General features: G+C 50.7%; 1 protein-coding gene across 2 annotated transcripts in view; it reads left to right on the top strand.

The window, feature by feature from the left end:
• CSMD1 (CUB and Sushi multiple domains 1) overlaps positions 1 to 18404 on the top strand; it is a 290133-nt gene that overhangs the window by 153308 nt on the left and 118421 nt on the right. For both annotated transcript variants that reach the window (XM_079142910.1, XM_079142909.1), the window contains exons 21-25: positions 5879 to 6067; positions 12767 to 12944; positions 14502 to 14647; positions 15080 to 15160; positions 16096 to 16209. In XM_079142910.1, coding sequence (XP_078999036.1) covers positions 5879 to 6067; positions 12767 to 12944; positions 14502 to 14647; positions 15080 to 15160; positions 16096 to 16209 — 708 coding nt within the window. The remainder of the gene's footprint in view (positions 1 to 5878; positions 6068 to 12766; positions 12945 to 14501; positions 14648 to 15079; positions 15161 to 16095; positions 16210 to 18404) is intronic.

Genomic DNA, 18404 nt, shown 5'->3' with positions numbered 1-18404 from the left:
CAGGGAAAGTGACTACTCTGATTTGTAGATCATATAAACATTGCTAGCTTCTACCTAAGATTTATAGGCTATAGCTCTAATTAATAACCCACAAGATGATGCATGAATCATGCAGCTGCTTCTTGTCAGCCACAGATAATTCTTGTCACTCTCGATGATGTCTGGGTTGTGCACCTTATTCTTCAACTTTGTCATTTATTTATGACCATATAAAGGTCAAAAACGTTTTTGATGCAGCTGTCTTGAAGTTAAATGACTTATAAGGAACTTTGTTAAGAATATGTGAAGTTCACGTACCTCATTCCTAACTCAAGAGCTGGAAAACAGATGATCTGCAGAAGTACTTCCCTGCTGAACAGACAGCGATCCAAGAAGCAGCCGATAGTGAAGGGTGACTCCATGGCTCAGTGTCACCTTAAGCACTTAAGATTTAAACCCAGGTGTGATTAGGCCCAGATTGATGAACGTGAATGTCAGTATTTTCCTGGATCCATGCAAAGGATTTCTTTTGGGAGATAAAATTCTGGACACTGTTTTGTTTCATGGTATCAGCATGGCTTCCTTAGAATTTGAGAATACTTGAGAAGCTTTAACTTAACAGTTTAGTGTCTTTTCCTTTGGGTTTGGTGTTTCCTCCTTTGGAGGCATTGAGTCTGTCTCTGCCCCTCTTTTTCTTTCCTGCATTATAAAGCACATACCCCCATGGAAATGGGAACTGTCCAGTGCTGAAAGTCTTAGAGGGGATTGTAGTACTTTAGCCTTAGGAAATAAAAAGCATCTTTCTTGTTCAGAGGTCTACTCTTTTCACCCTGCTTTTGCTTGATGTGTGCCAGACATGTGTCGTTTTTAAAAGACAATAGGATATGGCAAATCTGCATATTCATCACTATAGTCCCGAAGCCGTGGGTTCTGTGCCAATCAGGTTTATGGGAAGTGAGCTGTTTTGTGGACCCAATTTTCCCTTCAGGAGAAGCAATTAAACCACCTTTATATAGAGCGGTCAATTGAGGACTTCGATCTGGTTACAAGCTCCCAGCTGTCCCTTAGGACATGTCATCCTAGCCACTGAGAATGGCCAGTGTGGGAAACTGTATGTGTGAGATATTCTTTGGGCTGCCGTACATGACTCAGATGTCGTAAAGAAGTAGCCCTTTTCTGCAACTATGAGAACGAACAGCCCACAGCTGCCTCACAGAGCATTGCCGTGAAAAGCCAGAGGAGCCGTGCAGTTCCATCTCAAGCCTCAAGCCTGTGGTCGACCCGGATTGTGTGGGCAGCAGTGGCCTTCTTGCTTGGGGTTCCTCTGCCCAACATGACTTCATTGCAGTTCTCAAGTTACCCCACACACTGCACAGGGCCGTGAGGGGAGTGTGTCTTCATTGCCTTGCACGCCGCCCTGCAGCATCTGTGCTGCATGCAGCGGCCTGATGGGAATCCTCCCGGGGATGTCTGTCAGCCAGCACCTGGTTGGTCTTGCAGGTGGTCGTTGCGGTTGGTACGGCCCCTCCACAGCACTGCTGAATCAGGAAGGAGGTTTTCCACTGAAGATCGTGTTACATCTAACCCACTGGTTGAGAGATGAGCTTGGGGCTACGGAAAAAGAAAGATACTTGGTCTCAAAGAAGCAGCTCCACGGAGCTGTTGGATGCAGATGCCCAGGAACCTTGACACGAAAGGCACGCAGCTGCTGCTGGCAACACAGCCCCTGTCCCAGGCCCTCGTCCTTCCTGGGGACATAACATGAGGCCAGGGCAATAGCAAGCTCAGGGAAAACTAGAGGAAACTGTGCCTCTGGACCAGACCCAGGCACTGCTCCTCCACAAATATTCATAGAAAGCCAAGGGGCCACTGCCTCTCCCTTTGGACGGGGCACGCACTCTCCCTTGGATGTACACTTCTTGTTTTTCCCCCAAAGATGTCTCTCTAGAGATGTTCCGCCTCCCCTTCAGCGTCCACCTGCTTCCCCGATTAGCTCTGTGCCCTCAGGGTGCGCGCTGAAGCCCTTTCCCTTCCCCTGCATCAAGGAACTGCTTATCCCAAGTGCAGGCCCTCCTCACCGGGAACTCCTCGGGTGACGGTTTTGGTGACTGGCTTTTCATTTTTTTCCTGAAAGTCTTTGTTAGCAGTCATACCTGGTGGGTCAGGGCACTCATTTCTCAGTCAGTTTATCTATCGTTTTAGTCAGCTTTTTCACTGCTGTGACTCAAAGATCTGACCAGAGCAATTAGAGGGGAGGAAGAGCTTATCTGAGGACTTACAGGTCCAGAGGTCTCAGTATGTGGACAGCAGGCTCCATTCTTCCAGGCCTCAGGCGAGGCGGGACATCTTGGGGGAGGGAAGCGGCAGAGGGAAACACTCGCCTCACGTTGGGGAAGCAACTCACATTACGGTCAGGAGGCAGAGAGAGCCCACTCACCAGATAAAGACATATCCCAAGCCTGCCCCAGCCCACCTCCTCGGGCCACGCCCACTTCAGTTACCACTCAGTTAATTCCTATAGGGATTAATTCGCTAGTTAAGAGTCTCACGTCCCTGTCACTTCTCCTCTGAACCTTCTTGCACTCTCACACGCGATCACATCCACACCGTCACATACATAAAACAGAACAAGAGTGAAAATACTGCGGATCCCCTGCTGGAAAGCACGCTGAAGAGAGCGTTGCTGAGAGTTGAAGCAGCCAGGACTCCCCACCTGCCTGCGCGCAGGGTCTGCAGAGCAACCTCGGCTCCACAGGGCCAGGAGCCACACGTGCTGTGCCTGTACTGGGACACGAGGCCCTGCCTGCAGGAGCAGCCCTCCTGTGGCCTCGGGCAGTCACGGTGCTCAGTCACGGTGGCCAAGAACAGTGCAGCAGGGGAGCAGAGGTAATGGAAGGCTTGTGCATGGGTGTTGGGGACAGCCAGACGGTGCCTGGACTTGGCGCTCTGCTCTAGCTTCCCCGGCACACACTGGCTAGCAGGTTCTCTGAGCAGCTGGTCTTTCCAGTGTGACCCGGGAATACCAAACTAGCAGTGCTGGGGGGCCTGCCCTCTCAATCTCCCCGTCTGCCCTGAGAGGACACATATTCCATGAGGTTTTGAGATTCTTTTCTTTTGTGCAACTGTAGAATGTTCGCCTTGAATGTGGTCTCACCCAGATCCCCACTGCTAAGTATCCTGCTTATAAGATCAACGACCAGTGAGACGACATTTCGACCTCACGGTCGTTGACTATGCACTGGTCGCTGGTCCTGTCCTCCCCCTGAGCCGGGGGCACCGTTTCTTCTGCGTTTGACCCCATGAGTGACAGTTGTGCTGTGGTGCCTGTGGATTGGAGGAAGCCCTTACTGAGGGCATCTGCTCAGTTGTCTCTGTAGTGCTGTGTCACAGTCCAGCTTTGCCAAAAGTGGCTTGGGAACACCCACTTGGGCAATTACGTCTTTCTCATTGATGGTTCTTTGCCATGGAGTGTACAGATGTGGTCAGAACGTCCATTCTCTGATTGGCCAGTCATCTTGGGTCTCTATCCTGACTTCTCAGGGCCACTTGTCCAGAGGCTTTGGGTTAGCAGGGAGCTGGTTTCAACACTGTCCCTACCTCATACTAGAGTGGGCCACGTCTCCAGTGCACTTTCCGACTCCTGTGTTCTGGCTCCTGGGTGCTCTTCAGCTGCCCTGGGCTCTGGTCAGACCTCCTTGGACTGCATGTGTGATGATTATCAAAGCCAAGGGAGTCTGCAAGGTGAACAGCCAGCTTCAGGAGGCTCAAAGGTAGCCTGAGATGTCAGCTAGGGATCTGTGCGACACCAGGACTCCAAATAACCTCACACTCCTGTGCATGTGTGCAGAGGCCCGGCTTCTGACGCGCTGTGTCCTGAGATCTCCCTAAGCTGGAAATGCAGGGGATGTTCCTTGTCTGTGCAGCCCCAGCGTCTAGCACAGACCCACTGAAGTGGGACCAGGGGCCCCGGAGCTGGGCTCACTGCTAGGCCAGCATGGAGAGAGGATCTCGCCATGCATCGCCAGCCCAGGAGAAGACCGGAGAGCTGGATTGTGGTGGGACTCCACACCATGGCCAGGTCAAAGCCCGGAGCCACACCTCGCAATGCAGGGGCGCTGTGTGCGAGTGTGGCTTCCGGAAGACTGATCAGTGCTGCTCCTGGGCGCTTATGAGGCAGCCATCTCAGTTCACTTAGACATTGGGATCACCGTAGTGTAAGTAAGGCCGCGGTGAACGCGCCTGAACAGCCAGCCAGTCTTCTTCAAGGGCTGCTCGGAGTAGAGGTCTCTGTAAACGGCGTTACTAGCCTGAGCTCTAAACCCAGTTTTTCTGCAGCTTTATTCACTGTGCCTTTGTAAAGTGTCCTGGCTCATCATGGCGCCATCAGTGACTTATCCAGGGGCCCTAGTATCACTGTATTTGTCATTTCAAAGAGGAAACATGCCCTTTTGGAGTTCACTGAATGAGGAGCACCGGCAGCAGAGCTCCGCGTCTGTGGGACGCGACATCCGGCATGTGCCGTTGAGGACCACCTCTTGGACCCCGCTGCCCTGACTGGCATCTGGCCATTGTGGTCCTGCTTCATCTTTTTGGGCTTGTCATGGCTGTGCCGTGAACACAGGGCCACCTCCAGTGCCGTCTGGCCATGTTCTGCTCGGGTGTGCCCTCCCCCTGGATGGCTGTCCGGCAGGGCTGCTCCTGTAGTCCTGCTACTCCTGCCCTCCCCGCCCTCATTCCAGGTGGTCAACATGAAAGAGAAAGTCCAAAATCCGGGCAGACCCTGGCATGTGTGGTAGCGCACGCGACTTTTCACCGTCCATTCACAGATTTCAGGGCTGCCCATCGTCCCCCAGGTGCTGGTGGCCGGACTGTCCATGTCCCGGGTTGAGATTCCCATTCCGCGCCATCCCACAGACGGCCTCTCTGGGGCCACTGCATCTTCACCCCACGGCTCCGTTTGCTGGCGACCACATGGGTCAGCAGTCCTTTCTGTTCCACCGGGTCCTAGGAAGCCGGCTGGGGTGACGGCTTGTGTCCCCGCGGGCTCCAGGACGGGGAGCAGCAGTTTCCTCCTCACCAGTGCTGCAGGGACCTGTCACTGGGAGGGGTGAGTCCCCGTCCCAGTTCTGTGCGAGGCTGTCCCAGACATGACCTGGCAGCCTGGGAACAAGGGGGTTGCAGTTTGTCATCAGGAGCCACACCCGCCTTACACGCCCACTGACTTACAAATGGGCAGAACTTAAGTAGCATGCACTGCCAACGGCAGGCGTTGTCCACCTGCCTGGACTTCATTCTGAGGAACAGCAGAGTCCTGTGACAGAGCATGTGAGCTGCGTGTCCTGGAATCAGGCTGAGAGTGAGTGCCACATTCTTGAGTCCACAGCCCTTTCATGGATGCTTTTAGAAAAAGTAAAGGAAATGGAACGGGTTTCCCTATTTTATTCGTGATAAATAAAGTTAGGCAAAACAATACAACTGAAGTTCACATTTCCTGGTGAAAAGCACTTAGATTATAGTGGTGGTATATTTCTGTGTTAAACTTTCAAAAATATATCATTAGGTCCATGCTAGCTCTGTATTGTTTACAGGCAATTTTTATTATTGCTTATATCACTTTTCAAAATAGATGATATACTTTCTTTCCAAGGTAAGCATTGTCCATTTTCTCTCTGGTAGACGCTGTGTTTTCTCTAAGGCACACAGTAAGTGCTCATTAAATGCGTGAGGTCATCGTTCCTCTACCGTTGGTGACCATTGCTGAGTCTATTCAGGGTGACACCTGTGTGCTTGGAAAGGCATCTTGCAAAGCGAGTGTCTGCACATTCACCCCGGAAGCCGCGCGCAGCTGCGCTAGTCCTGGGACAGCCAGACTCACCTCGTGCTGCCGTTTGCCTTCCAGCCTATGAACTGCAGAACTGCCCGGACCCACCGCCTTTCCAGAACGGGTTCATGACCAACTCGGACTACAGCGTGGGGCAGTCCGTATCATTTGAGTGCTACCCAGGCTACGTCCTGCTGGGCCACCCGGTCCTCACCTGTCAGCACGGCATCAACAGGAACTGGAACCACCCCTTCCCTCGATGTGACGGTGGGTCTGCATTCTTCCCGGGGCGATTTGATTCCCCACAGGTGTCGCAGTGTGGCACCTAGTGATTGAACGTGTCCCGTGATGCACCGACTCACTCAGCGGGACCTCACTGGGAAGCTCTGGGGTTGTGCTTGCTTCACGTGGTATTCTAGGAACACATCACATACCAAAGTTACACACAGACAGCCCCCAGTCTCAAGGGAACCATAAGAATGACAAATTCATAAGCACAAATAACTGTACTGCAGCCCCAGGCCAAGGAGTGTGTGGAGAGGAGCCGCAGGTGCAGAAGAGGAGAAGGGACCCGCCACACACAGCTTGCGACTCTCCCGGCCACGTGTGAGGCCAGAGGGGAGAATGGTGTTTGTGGATGTAATCTGGTTTGTCTTCTTGCCATCGCATGCTGCGTTTTTTTCGTGACCCCGAGTCATTTTTGCGGGGGCTTTGGTGGGTGAAGGGTGCTTGGCAGAGAGAGCGAACCCTGCAGGTGTAAGCAGGCTCAGAGCAGGAGACCAGCAGTGTAGCCGCAGCCAGCCCGGCTGTGGGGACCCACAGGGAGACGCTGGGTCAGGACCCCACAGAGGTGGAGCAGGACCTGGGCTCACCAGACGCCCCTCCTCTGGGCTGGAGCCCTACTTCACAGCTTCCCCATGACCCCAATTTTTATCACTTAGAAATTTTTGCGATACCAGGATAAACTGAATTGATGAGTCACTATGTTTAGGAGGAAAGCGTACGTAGCAGAACATTTCCTGTAAACCCAGCATCCTAGCATCATAGATACAGTGCCTTCGAATGAAGACATTAAGAAGTGACCACCTCTGTGGAAATTTGAAATGCTGACCACTTTCCCCTGGGGAAAACGGAAAGATGTCCAGCCAGGTTTGGATTTCTACTGAAAAGCAAAAGAGGCGAGTCAGTAGAAAAGTCACAGATTTTACCTGTGTCCATTCTTTATCAATAGAGAAAACTATGAAGAGAATGACCTCACCTGTACACAAAGATTTCTCATCTTAATATTTATTAAAAACTGCCTTTGTGAAACTAAGGATATGAGCAAATATCTGGTCTTTCTTCCATTAAGACTCTTTTAGAACTTTAGTACTTACCACTTTCCCCTTAGAAACTCATATTTAGGGTTGGCAGCGGGGCTCAGTGGCAGAGCGTGGATGAGGGCTGGGATTAACCGCCAGCACCACCAAGAACACTGATATTTATATGCATAAGTTACATCGAATTACCAGAATTAAAATTCTGTCTTATTTGCAATTTTACCCTGAATTTGAATTCATGAAAATGCTAGATTCCTTGGCTTGATATCATAAAAAAATTAAATATTTAATTTGATTTTCTTGCTTTTAGTTGGATTTTATAATATGGAAATATCTGTTCTGGCTTAGAATTATTTTATTAGTGTGAAAATAACCAAATCCACCTCTTTCGATGTACTTTAATGTGAAGTCCTATTTTCCAGTTCCATCATGGTATGGGATCCTACCCAGTCACCTAAATTGTGAGGCTAAAGCCTTCAGAATCCCAAACAAGCCTGAGGTTTGGGGATGATAGAAACTCAGAAGTTCCAAGGAAGCTACTGCATGCTCACCATTACAGTTTCCAACAGGAAAGGGGGCGTGATGGCCGTCCAGGGGAGAGGGTGCACAGGCAGGGCGGAGGAGGACACATCACTCTCTGTGACAACCTGTGACCACGTGCATGGAACCTTGTCCACCTGGGACGCTCACCTGAGCCTCAGCGTCGAGTCCCTGCTGGCTGCATCCTGTAGACATGGCTGATTGCCAGCTGAGGTCCGGAGGGACAACCAGAGTCAAACCAGCCTGAATCCCACCCTAGGTCTTTCTGGTGTAGCCAGAGCCACCCCAGCACTATGGGGGGGGACCCCTCCCACCCCACTCCAGGCCTGCCCCAGGTGTCTAGGGTGACCTCCCTGAATCATCAGCAAAGGTCAGACCCCTCTGTGGCCAGATCCTTTGCCAGACAAGTGCTGCTAGCTGTGTTATTTTCCTACCAATAATGCCATGAATAGAATGAAAAACTGAAACACGGGACTCCCCTAAAGTTATGTCCTAACACGCATGTCGTCAGCAGGTTCAGGGGCTCTGCGAAAGACTTTCAGAAGCACGCAACGTGTGCTCAATACCCTGTCCATCTCAGATGAAATGAAATCATAGGCATGCAGGAGTATGTTAACACGAAGGTTAATTTGCCTGTGAAAAGTGATGTTTCAAAATACAAAAAAGACTCCCTGTTCGATAAGCGTGATGGAACTTCAGAGAGGCCCACGGGCGTCGGGGACACCAAGTCCAGCACTGCACAGAGACCTCAGCACCTTGTGCTGACAGTTCAGAGCCCTCCCCTGAGATAACTGTCACTAACGCGTGGCGCAGACCACTCCCGTCAGATCTGTGGCCGCGGCACAGGAGAGGTTGCTGAGAAGCCCTCCTCAGGTTCCAGTTCTGTCAGACTCTAAACGCTTCAGAAAAGAACAGATACTTGGCAGGACTTCCAGCTGGCTTCATTAAAACTGACCAGCTCTGACATTTAATATGCAAGAATTCTAAATCTTAAGGCAGCAGTCTTCACAAGTAAATATCAAATCAGTTTGAATTAACATGCTTCAAGTATTTTCATGTTGTCACATAAGACCCTATCACGTAAAATTACCTGAAAAGCTATGATCCAAAGAAATGATATCTAGTAAAACAAAAGAAAAAATATAGCCCAAAGAGAAATTCAAGACATTATATCCATATGCACCTGTATATATATTTTTTCTGATAGCATAATTACACAGAAGTTTTATTTCATCAGAAGGGTCACAGGTGTCAAAACATGTTTTAAGAGGCTATAACTTCTTAATTTACTATGTAATTTGATAATTATATATGCATCTATACTTAGTGTAAGTCAAAAATTCCAAATATTTTATTGACCTAATTAATCCTTTGCCCCTGAAAAACTTACACAGCTATAGTTTTAGGATATTTTAAGTGAACTTAATCACTGCCACACTGTCCTGAAGATCTCACTGTACAGTGGACTGCTGTGTGTGCAGCAGGAGCTGGTAGGACCTTCTTATTAGGGTAGCTAATTTGTTACTCTTTGAGTTTAATAGATTTCCTAAGCAGAGCACAACTGCATAATTGCCATGAGTCATTTAACAAGCTAAGCAATATAAAAAGTTATGGACATTCTTTTTAGAAGTAAATTTTGCCAAATCGATTGGTAAATACAGAAACTAATCTCTCCTAAGAGTTCAGAATAAAAATGACTACCAAGAATATAATTTTCTTTTTCTTATTTTTATGCATAAATACTGTTTTTAAAACTCTGCTTGCCAAAAGAGGACTGTATTAGTTAGTTTTCTTTGCTGTGACCAAAGTACCTGACAAGAGCAATTTAGAGCAGGATAAATTGATTTTGGGGTCATGATTTCAGAGGTTCAGTCTCTGCTAATGCCAAGGTAGGTCAGAACTTCAGGGCAGAAGAACATGGTGGGTCAGAACTTCAGGGCAGAAGAACATGGTGGGTCAGAACTTCAGGGCAGAAGAACATGGTGGGTCAGAACTTCAGGGCAGAAGAACATGGTTGGTCAGAACTTCAGGGCAGAAGAACATGGTGGGTCAGAACTTCAGGGCAGAAGAACATGGTGGGTCAGAACTTCAGGGCAGAAGAACATGGTGCAGGAAAGGAGCCCAGAGACAATGGCAACAGAAGCAGAGTGAGCAAGAGACAGGGACAAGACCTAATCCCCAAAGGCACACTCCCAGTGACCTACTCCTACAGTCTTGCCCCACCTGTCTACAGTTGCCACCCGGTAATCCACTCAAATTATTAATCCATTAATCCATCAAATGGATTAATCCACTGTCAAGGCTGTAGCTCTCATAATCTAATCATTTCACCTCTGAATCTGGCTACGTAGCCTAACATGATCGTTTCAGGGACTCCTCATATTCAAACCATATCAACCTCCTGAGGTAGAGTACAACATCCCCTTATCTGAAAAGTCCTCCCAGGGAAACCAGCATAAGGGAAGGAAATCATGAGGCCAGCCACAGCCTGTCACGGCCCAGGTGAGACTGAGCACTCGGCACTTGCACCTAGATATCCAAGAGTTTATAAGCCATGAATACTCATGCCAAATGGGTTCATTGGTGTCCTAGTACTGGAAGATTTTTTTTTTTCTTTCTTTCTCACACTTTAAAGTTTAAGCAGAGGTCTTAGGAGAATTCTAGCAAGAACTCTAAGTGTCTGTAATATCCTTCGTGGACTTTCATGGTTTCACAATCCTAATGTTTTTTACTCTTTAAAGTTCGTTCTCATTAGTTGTCCTTGACAGTAGGATGCATTGGCACACTTGGGTCGATCACACATCAGTGGAGTGTGATTTCAGTCCTGATTGTTGTGACATGATGGAGTAGCACACTGTGATGGTCACAGACAGCGGGCACAGGTTCCCTCTGAGCCTCTCCTGGATCCCCTGCCGTCTCCATGCGAGCTCAGGTGTGGGGACGCTTTGAAGGCAGGCCGGTGCGCTTCAGGCACCCACCCTGTGCCGTCAGTGGGAGGCCACCAGAGGAACCCCCGTGTGCCTCCGGTGCCGCTCAGGAGGGCGCAGACTTCTGGGAGCTGGGTGGCATGGGAGGGACTCATGCGGGTGCTTTAGGGGACTTTGCACACAGGAGGGCAACAGGATTTTGCCTTGAGAAAGCTTCACCTGCACTGACAGATGTCACTCTCAGGACGGGGACACCTGCTCCTCCGCCCTGGCACTTGCACCAGTTTAGTTCCCTACTCTTCGGAGCACGTTTGATCGCCCTCTGTCCCCATCCCAGGGGTCCGCCAAGGCAGAAGCCAGGCTCTCTGGCTCACTGCTGTGTCCAGCCCACAGCACTTCCTGGTACACAATAGACTCTCAATAAGTGCAGGTCGCCTGGGTAAATGAGAGGATTTGCTATTTGAATATCATAGGTGAAGCAAAACAAGGACAGCTGCTTGGTCACTGAGCAAGAGCTACTGAGTGACAGCGTGCTGGCAGTCAGGGGTGCGTCCTGCCGGGACGCTCACATCGTCTCTCCTGCCTTCACTGTGGAGACCTTGGCTTTCGTTTTGCTTTGGCTTTCTTCCCCAGTGGGAAAGGTGGTCTCTGTGCCAGGTGGTCCCATCACTGCAAGCCAGCTTGTAAAACAAGACCGCTCCATGCTCCAGCCTCGCCAACTTGCAGAAATGAGGCTCTGAGTGACGGCTGCTTTGCTGGGTTACAAATCCGGGCGTGTCTGGATCCAACCCCCACTCGGGTGTGGGGCTCCTCACGTGCTCTCCACAGCCCTTCTCCAACGGCTCGCATGCCCGCCTCAAAGCCCCTGCGTTCACCTGTGTGGTGAGCTCAGCCCTGCGCCACGCGCCGCCGCAGGGGCCCCCCAGACCTTACCTGGAACCACGACTAGGTTTTCTTCTCCTTTATCTTTGTGTACTTTGGCCTCTTTGCTGCATCTGGTCAAGGTCTTTCCTGGCCAGTCTGTGACAGTCCTGGAAGATCCTAGTGATGAGTGTAAGGAGTCCCACGGAACCACGCTGGACACGGGAAATCACATAAGGGAGTTTATTAAGCAAACAGTGTCTCCCTGCGGGGTAAGAGAGAAAATGAGAGGAAAAGAGAAAGGAAACGAAAGGGCGCGCATAGAGAGAGGGTGGAAAGCCAGGAGGATAGAGAAAAGTGAGTAGGACAGACAGAAGGATGAAAAAAATGGCGGGAAGCTACAGTAAAACAGTTGAATTCTGCCCGGCCAACAGGGGACCAATATGGGAGAAGGACACTTGCAAGCTGACTGATGAACCAATAGCTAGCCAGGATGTTCACAGATTGACAAGTGGTTGGGAGGCGGGGACAATGGCTGCGCCTGGTGGGCGGGGGAGCAGCTTTATGCATTACAATGAGCACTCATTCCATAGAGGCTGCTTTTGGTTTTATTTTAAAGTCCACTTGTCTATGACGTTTATGGGCTACTTCTATTTGAATTAAAGACCACATTTAAAATTATTCTACTCATACCTGGCCATCTCACTTACTTTTATGTAAGTAAACTAATTGCCATGGCAACAATGAGTGCCAATTTATTCAGTAAAATAAAAATAGACTGTGCAGCAGCATTCTTCTCATAACTTGACATTAGTAGACATGGACGTATTTAAAAACATCCACTGACATAATTTTGCCTTGCTTCTTCAGGTATATATTTGCAAAGTGTTGGTAGTATTTTCCTTCTAAGGCAATGGGCTTAGATACCTCTCTTTGGACAGCTTACATAGGCTTTAGGAGCGTGACTTCACCTAGAAATATCCAGATATGTGATTATATGTCATTTCCAGATTATCCGCGACATTGGACAGACCGAGGGGTCATCAGCTCAGTCCCAGGTGGTGGGGATGCTTCCTCATGTGGGAAGGACCATCCTGAAGGCATTTTGAAGATTTGGAGAATTTATCACTGAGGTTGAGAGGACTCAGAAGTGTAATTCTTCTGAAGGTTCCAGATTTTAGGGAAATCACTTTGGCAAAGTACCCCTGAGGAGTATTTCAATGATTTCTCACAAGGGAAATTTGGCTAAGAGTTCTGGAATGTTGACCCACTTTCTACAGTCTCTCCACCAGGCTGACTGTTGATTTCTCCCTTTTCAGCTCCTTGTGGGTATAATGTGACCTCCGAGAATGGGACCATTTATTCCCCTGGCTTTCCAGATGAGTACCCGATTCTGAAGGACTGCCTCTGGCTGATCACGGTCCCTCCAGGGCATGGGGTGTACATCAACTTCACCCTGCTGCAGACGGAGGCCGTTAACGACTACATCGCTGTCTGGTACGAGGGCGACTTGGGCAGAGCCCCTGTAACTGCCAAGGACTGTGGGCCTCCCCACTGACGTGCCTCCTGTGGAACAGGCTGTGGGCTCCCAAACGGGCTGGTCGATAGACAGAAACCAAACTCACCGGCACAGTCCAGAGGTGTGGAGGGCGATTTTTGAGGAACAGATTCAGGTTTTGAAACATGGGAGAGACATCCAGGATTATTTTTTCTTTCTTTATAAAATTTTTTATTGGTGCATTACAATCGTACTTCCTAGGGGGATTCACTGTTATGTATTCATATGTGCACACAGAATAATTTGATCACTTTTATTCCCCAGTAAGATTATTCTGTTTACATTTTTAAATGTGATTTTTTTTTTTTTTTCCTAAAAGAAAAACTCTGGGATCCTTTGCCATTGTTGGATTACTCTAGAATTATTGAGGACGTGGCCTGGTTACCACTTGGCTCGCCAGCCCCAGTGGTGCTGTGAACTGGCCTTCCCGGGCCGTGGGTGGCCCTGTGCAAACAGGGTGAAGCTGGCTGGGCCTGCAGGATCCAGCTGGGCAAGGGCTCTCCACCCTGGAGATCTGAGGGGAGAGTTCCGAGGGACACAGGGTGACCACCAGCCTGAGACGCCGGGTGGGAGAGCAGAGGCCCTGCAGCAGGAGGAACTGCTGCTTGGGGGAACTGCATGAGAACTAGTGGAACTGCAGTGGTGTGTGTGTGTGTGTGTGTGCACGTGGGTGTGCGTGGGTGTGTGTGAGTGCATGCATGTGTGTGCGCATGCTCGTGCACGTGTGTGTGACTGCGCGTGTGCATGTGCATGCACACGGTGTTGACCTCTCCTTAGAGCCCACAGGGAGAGCAAGAGGTGGCGGCACCAGCGGGGAGGGTCACAGGGGTCTTGCTGACCCACGATGCACACCTAGGCTTTACGCTCCGGGCCCTGAGGATGCCTGTAAGAGGCCTAAGCAGAGGGATTGGAAGCCAGGTTTTGGTTTCCATTCCGTTTGGCAGAATGGCTGGTCTTATTTTGGGGTGTGTAGCGGCGGAGGACGAGAGGGAGGCTGACTCCTGAGGTCAGTCCTGAAGGGGTGAGAAGTGCTGACCCCATGGATGTGCCTAAAGCAAATCACGGAGGCCCACAAGGACCGCAGCAGCACTGTTCCACGGAGGTGATGCTGTCAGGAGGCAGAAAGGTCTGGACGCCTGGGGTGCCCAGTGCCCACGCCGGGGCTGGCATCAACATGAGAGGGACTGCAGGATTTCTCTGGATATTGGACGGGCTACTTCTAAACCCAGTCTCGTTGTCTATCAAAGTATTTTCATTCGCCTGCAAAAATTTCCATCGATCTCCCTCAGGACAGGGGAGGGTCCACTGCATTAGACTCTCAGTGAGGGACCTCGCCGGGGAGCTGGTGGGTGGCTGTGCAGGCCTGGATGCTGAGGCCCGTGGAGGGGAGGGAGCGGCTGCTGCTCCCGCCAGCCCCGGCCAGTGAGCTCCGGGCCAGGACGGGGCCTGCTGCACGTGCAGGCGCCTCCTGTTCCAAGGCTCTGTCTGCTTCCTAGGGACGGTCCTGACCAGAACGCTCCTCAGCTGGGAGTCTTCAGCGGGAACACGGCCCTGGAAACCGCTCACAGCTCCACCAGCCAAGTCCTGCTCAAGTTCCACAGCGACTTCTCAAACGGAGGCTTCTTTGTCCTCAATTTCCACGGTCAGTGCCCGTTCCTCCCTCTGCTGGGGACAGAGCGTTCCGGGAGGGGGCTGACGGCACCCCGCCCCCGCTCCAGCTCCTGGCACTGTCACTGGGGGCCAGTTTCCTGGGGCCAGTAGTTGTTCAGGGTCACCTTCGTGCTACGATCGTCACTCCTCGTGTCCTGGAGTGGTGATCATGGCAAGCTTGGACTCCTTCCCAGAAGGAGAGGCCCGCTGCGCTGGGCGGAGTGCAGGCAGGTGCAGGGAGCCGGTGGCTCTGCTCAGGGTGTCCTGGTGCCCTCGGCCCTCATCTGTCGCTTGGTGTGCAGCGATCACACGCCCCCAGGGGACGATGCGTGCCTGTGTGTCCCAGCGTGCGGTAGCTTTTGTGACCTTTTGCTTGTTCAGCAAGTGTAACTGTGGTTTTCCTTCTGTTTTTGTGGCCCCTCAGCCTTTCAGCTGAAGAAGTGCCCGCCCCCACCCGCAGTCCCGCGGGCAGACATGCTCACCGAGGACGAGGACTTTGAAATAGGTAACATCACCGTACCCAGAAGCGGGCTTTATCCCCACCTCTGCCTGCAGGCCTCTGGAGATCGGTAACCTGGTAATCTGTCAAAAAAAAAAAAAAAAAAGTTATACTTCCAGCGTGCTGGGGTCTGTGCAGAGTTCAAGATAAAATGTCCCCTTCTCCATTTCCAAATTGTTGTTCGAGTTGCCACTTGAAGCTTGCGCTTGTCATTCGGAGTGTCCTCACCCGGGGCATTCACAGGTCTGTTCGCTCCTCAGAAAGTTTCAGAGGCAGACTCGGCAGGTCCTGTGTTTAAGGGGGGACAGGTCCACACCCTTGAAGAGAGACGTAGTCACTTGTGGCTTAAAGACGGGTGACGGCGACCCCGCCCTCCCCCAGCCTGGATGTCACTGGCATGTTTACTGGTGACGTTCTAGAGTCCTGCTCTGTCATTTGCGCCAGCCGTCACCTGGTCATTTTAAGTGGCCACAGCACGTGTTTGCAATATGATTATTGCAAGCCAGGTTTTCAGTTTCAGTTAGAAATGCCCTCACCCGTCAGCGTGCCAGGTCTCAGACCGCTGGCCTCGCCGTGTGGCTGATGGCCTCTGGGCCACTCTCCACGGCTTGGTTAGTCGGCTCCTCAGGCCGCGGTCCCTGCAGAGACCTGTTGGGGTGCAGAACCCGTCATCGTCCCACACACGACCCGGCACCCCTCGTGTGTGGCAGAGGTTGGGAAGGGACCAAGAGACGTGCCCATTAAGCGGGGGTCACCTGTGGCATTTCTGTGCCGGCACAGGCCGAGCGTCAGGTGGCGTTCGTGTACCGAGAGCCGAGGAGGGCGCCTTCTGACAGAGGCCAGCTCTGGGGGTCTCTCCATGGCTCCTGTTGGCAGCCGAGCGTGTTGACCCCTTGCCGAGTGGCTGGCAGCACAGCTGTGTGTGTCGTCCTGTCTTTCAGGAAGCTTCGTGCGGTACCAGTGCCACCCTGGCTACACCTTGTCCGGGAGCGACACGCTGACCTGCAAGCTCGGCTCCCAGCTGCAGTTCGAAGGCTCCCTCCCGACCTGCGAAGGTAGGCCCCACTCCACGCCACGCCAGGCGCAGGGCGCTGGCCGCCTCGGCCTGCTGTGCCCACGTCGGGGAGGCGGCTCCAAAGGGAGCAGCCAGGGCCCCTCCTCTTTAGCTGGCCGCCTGAGGAAACTCCTCAGAGAAGTCCTGTTCCTCCAGGCCGTCCACGAAGACACTCCACCTTGGGCCAAGATGAAACGGTGTTAAAGGAACAGGGAACACCCTCTGGGGCAGTGTGCCCTCTGTCACAATCTTCTCTGTCACCTTCCTTTCCATCCACAGATCTATCTCATGAATTTGCATATCATGGAAATTCCCTGTCAACTCGTCAGCATACACATGATTAGCTAGTATTTAATATTTTTTGGTATAAACTTTATAAACAACGAAAAGTAGACACTTCATGTTTTCTACATACCCTTAAAAGAAATAGAAAAGATGCAAGAACTTAGGTAATCTACAATAGCAGGACAGGATTTGAGACTCACCCATGGATTCCTTGCCTAGAATGCTCTTAGATCAATTTAACACCAGTTATGGGCAACACATTCAAATTCCTTTGGGCAAAGAGAGCTTGACAACTAAAAATAAGCTACAGGGGTCCAAGTGAAGTCGGAAATGCCATCAGGTCACTGTAAAAATCTTCCCAATTTAAATTTTAAAGGATGCCCGCTGCAGATGTTGTGAACAGGGGACTCCTCCTCCCAGGAGGCCGAGTGTGATGGTCCCAGGGGAGGAGCCACAGCTGAAAGGACGTGAAACTCAGGAAGGGAAGAGCCCAGCCCACATTTAGTGATTCGGGCAGGTCACTGATCCCTGTCCATCTCGCAAGGGGAGGCTGGTCCATCTGCCTTACTTAGGACAGGAAGAGGAAATGAACTGCCCTGGGAGGTTGCCTGCTGTGGACCGGGACCCTGTGTGAGGCAGGTTCTCCTGCACTGTGAAGTGTGAGCTTCCGGGTGACTTTGCGAGCGCTCACAGCTTGAGCAGGTCCCCTCTGACACCTGGCGGCTGTACCCTCACTACATCAGGTGGTGGCATCCCAGTCACCTTGAGAGGGAGGGGATTTCCAACATCTGAAACTGCAGTGTGCAGACTGGACTCAGTGGCCACTGGGCACCCGTGACACGTATGCTCTTTAGAAATCAGCCTTGACCTTGCCCCTGCACAGAGCCAGCAGGCACAGGATGCCATCCCAGAAGAGCAGCTTCCCCGGAGACCCCAGGGTGTCCCTGCAGAGTTGCTGAAACTGCCTCCTGTCCCCTCTCCTAGAAGCCAGGAGTCACACTGGTGAAACACACCAGAGCCATTTTCTTGGAAAAGCTTAGTGTTCACATTAGTAAGGCAATGACAATCTGCCTTTGAATTTTCTGTACAAGATGGAGGATATATAATGAGCATCTTTTGCCATTGCACAGAATTTTTAACAGAAAAATAACTCAAGGACATATTCTTCTATTTATTCGTCCTTTTCCATATTTCGCAGTTGTACGCAATGATGTGTTTCATTGTTGCATCTTTGTACATACATATAATCTAACAATATAACTTAGCCAATATTATTCCCTGGTCATTTCACATAAAGTCAACAGAGGCAAATCTTCATGTTTTTAAGGTACATTTGAATCCCAATGAATGCAGGCTGAAATTTCTCAAAAGAGACAACTTTAAGCCAAGGAGCTCTTAGTAGATAAGTGAAGAAAGACCAATTCATTTAATATGCCTATCTAAAAACAGGAACCTCCTTTACTGTGTGTCCAGATGAACCTAGTGTGTATGTCAATGAGGTTGAGCTCACAGCAATCCAGTAGCAAAGTGGACCAACACAACCCAGCACAATTCTCTACAGGACCAGGCTCTCATGCCTCTGCAAGGGCCACAGACTCAGCCACTGCTGGGCTGCACACCCACACCCTGCCTGCAGTGACAAGGCTCAGGACAGCCCAGGACTCTTCTCTTGGAATTCAGGAGCAAACTCTTAAAGGAACTTAAGTGTTCTTATTTCAACTACTCTTCATTTAGAAACAGGAAATAGGAGCTCAGATGTCTTTTACCCAGTCCTTAATCTCTTAAGCACCTAATCTCACTTTTTCTTAAGTACTTTATATCACTAGAGGGACTTGATTGAGATCAAGTGAGGCCAATCCCAGAATAAATTCTCAATGAGACAATGTATCCACTCTTGATCCCACTGGCTCT

The sequence above is a fragment of the Sciurus vulgaris genome (genome assembly GCF_902686455.1).
Source record: "Sciurus vulgaris genome assembly, chromosome: 5".
In the NCBI taxonomy this organism is placed as follows: Eukaryota; Metazoa; Chordata; class Mammalia; order Rodentia; family Sciuridae; genus Sciurus; species Sciurus vulgaris.
This window is presented reverse-complemented; position numbering and strand designations above follow the sequence as displayed.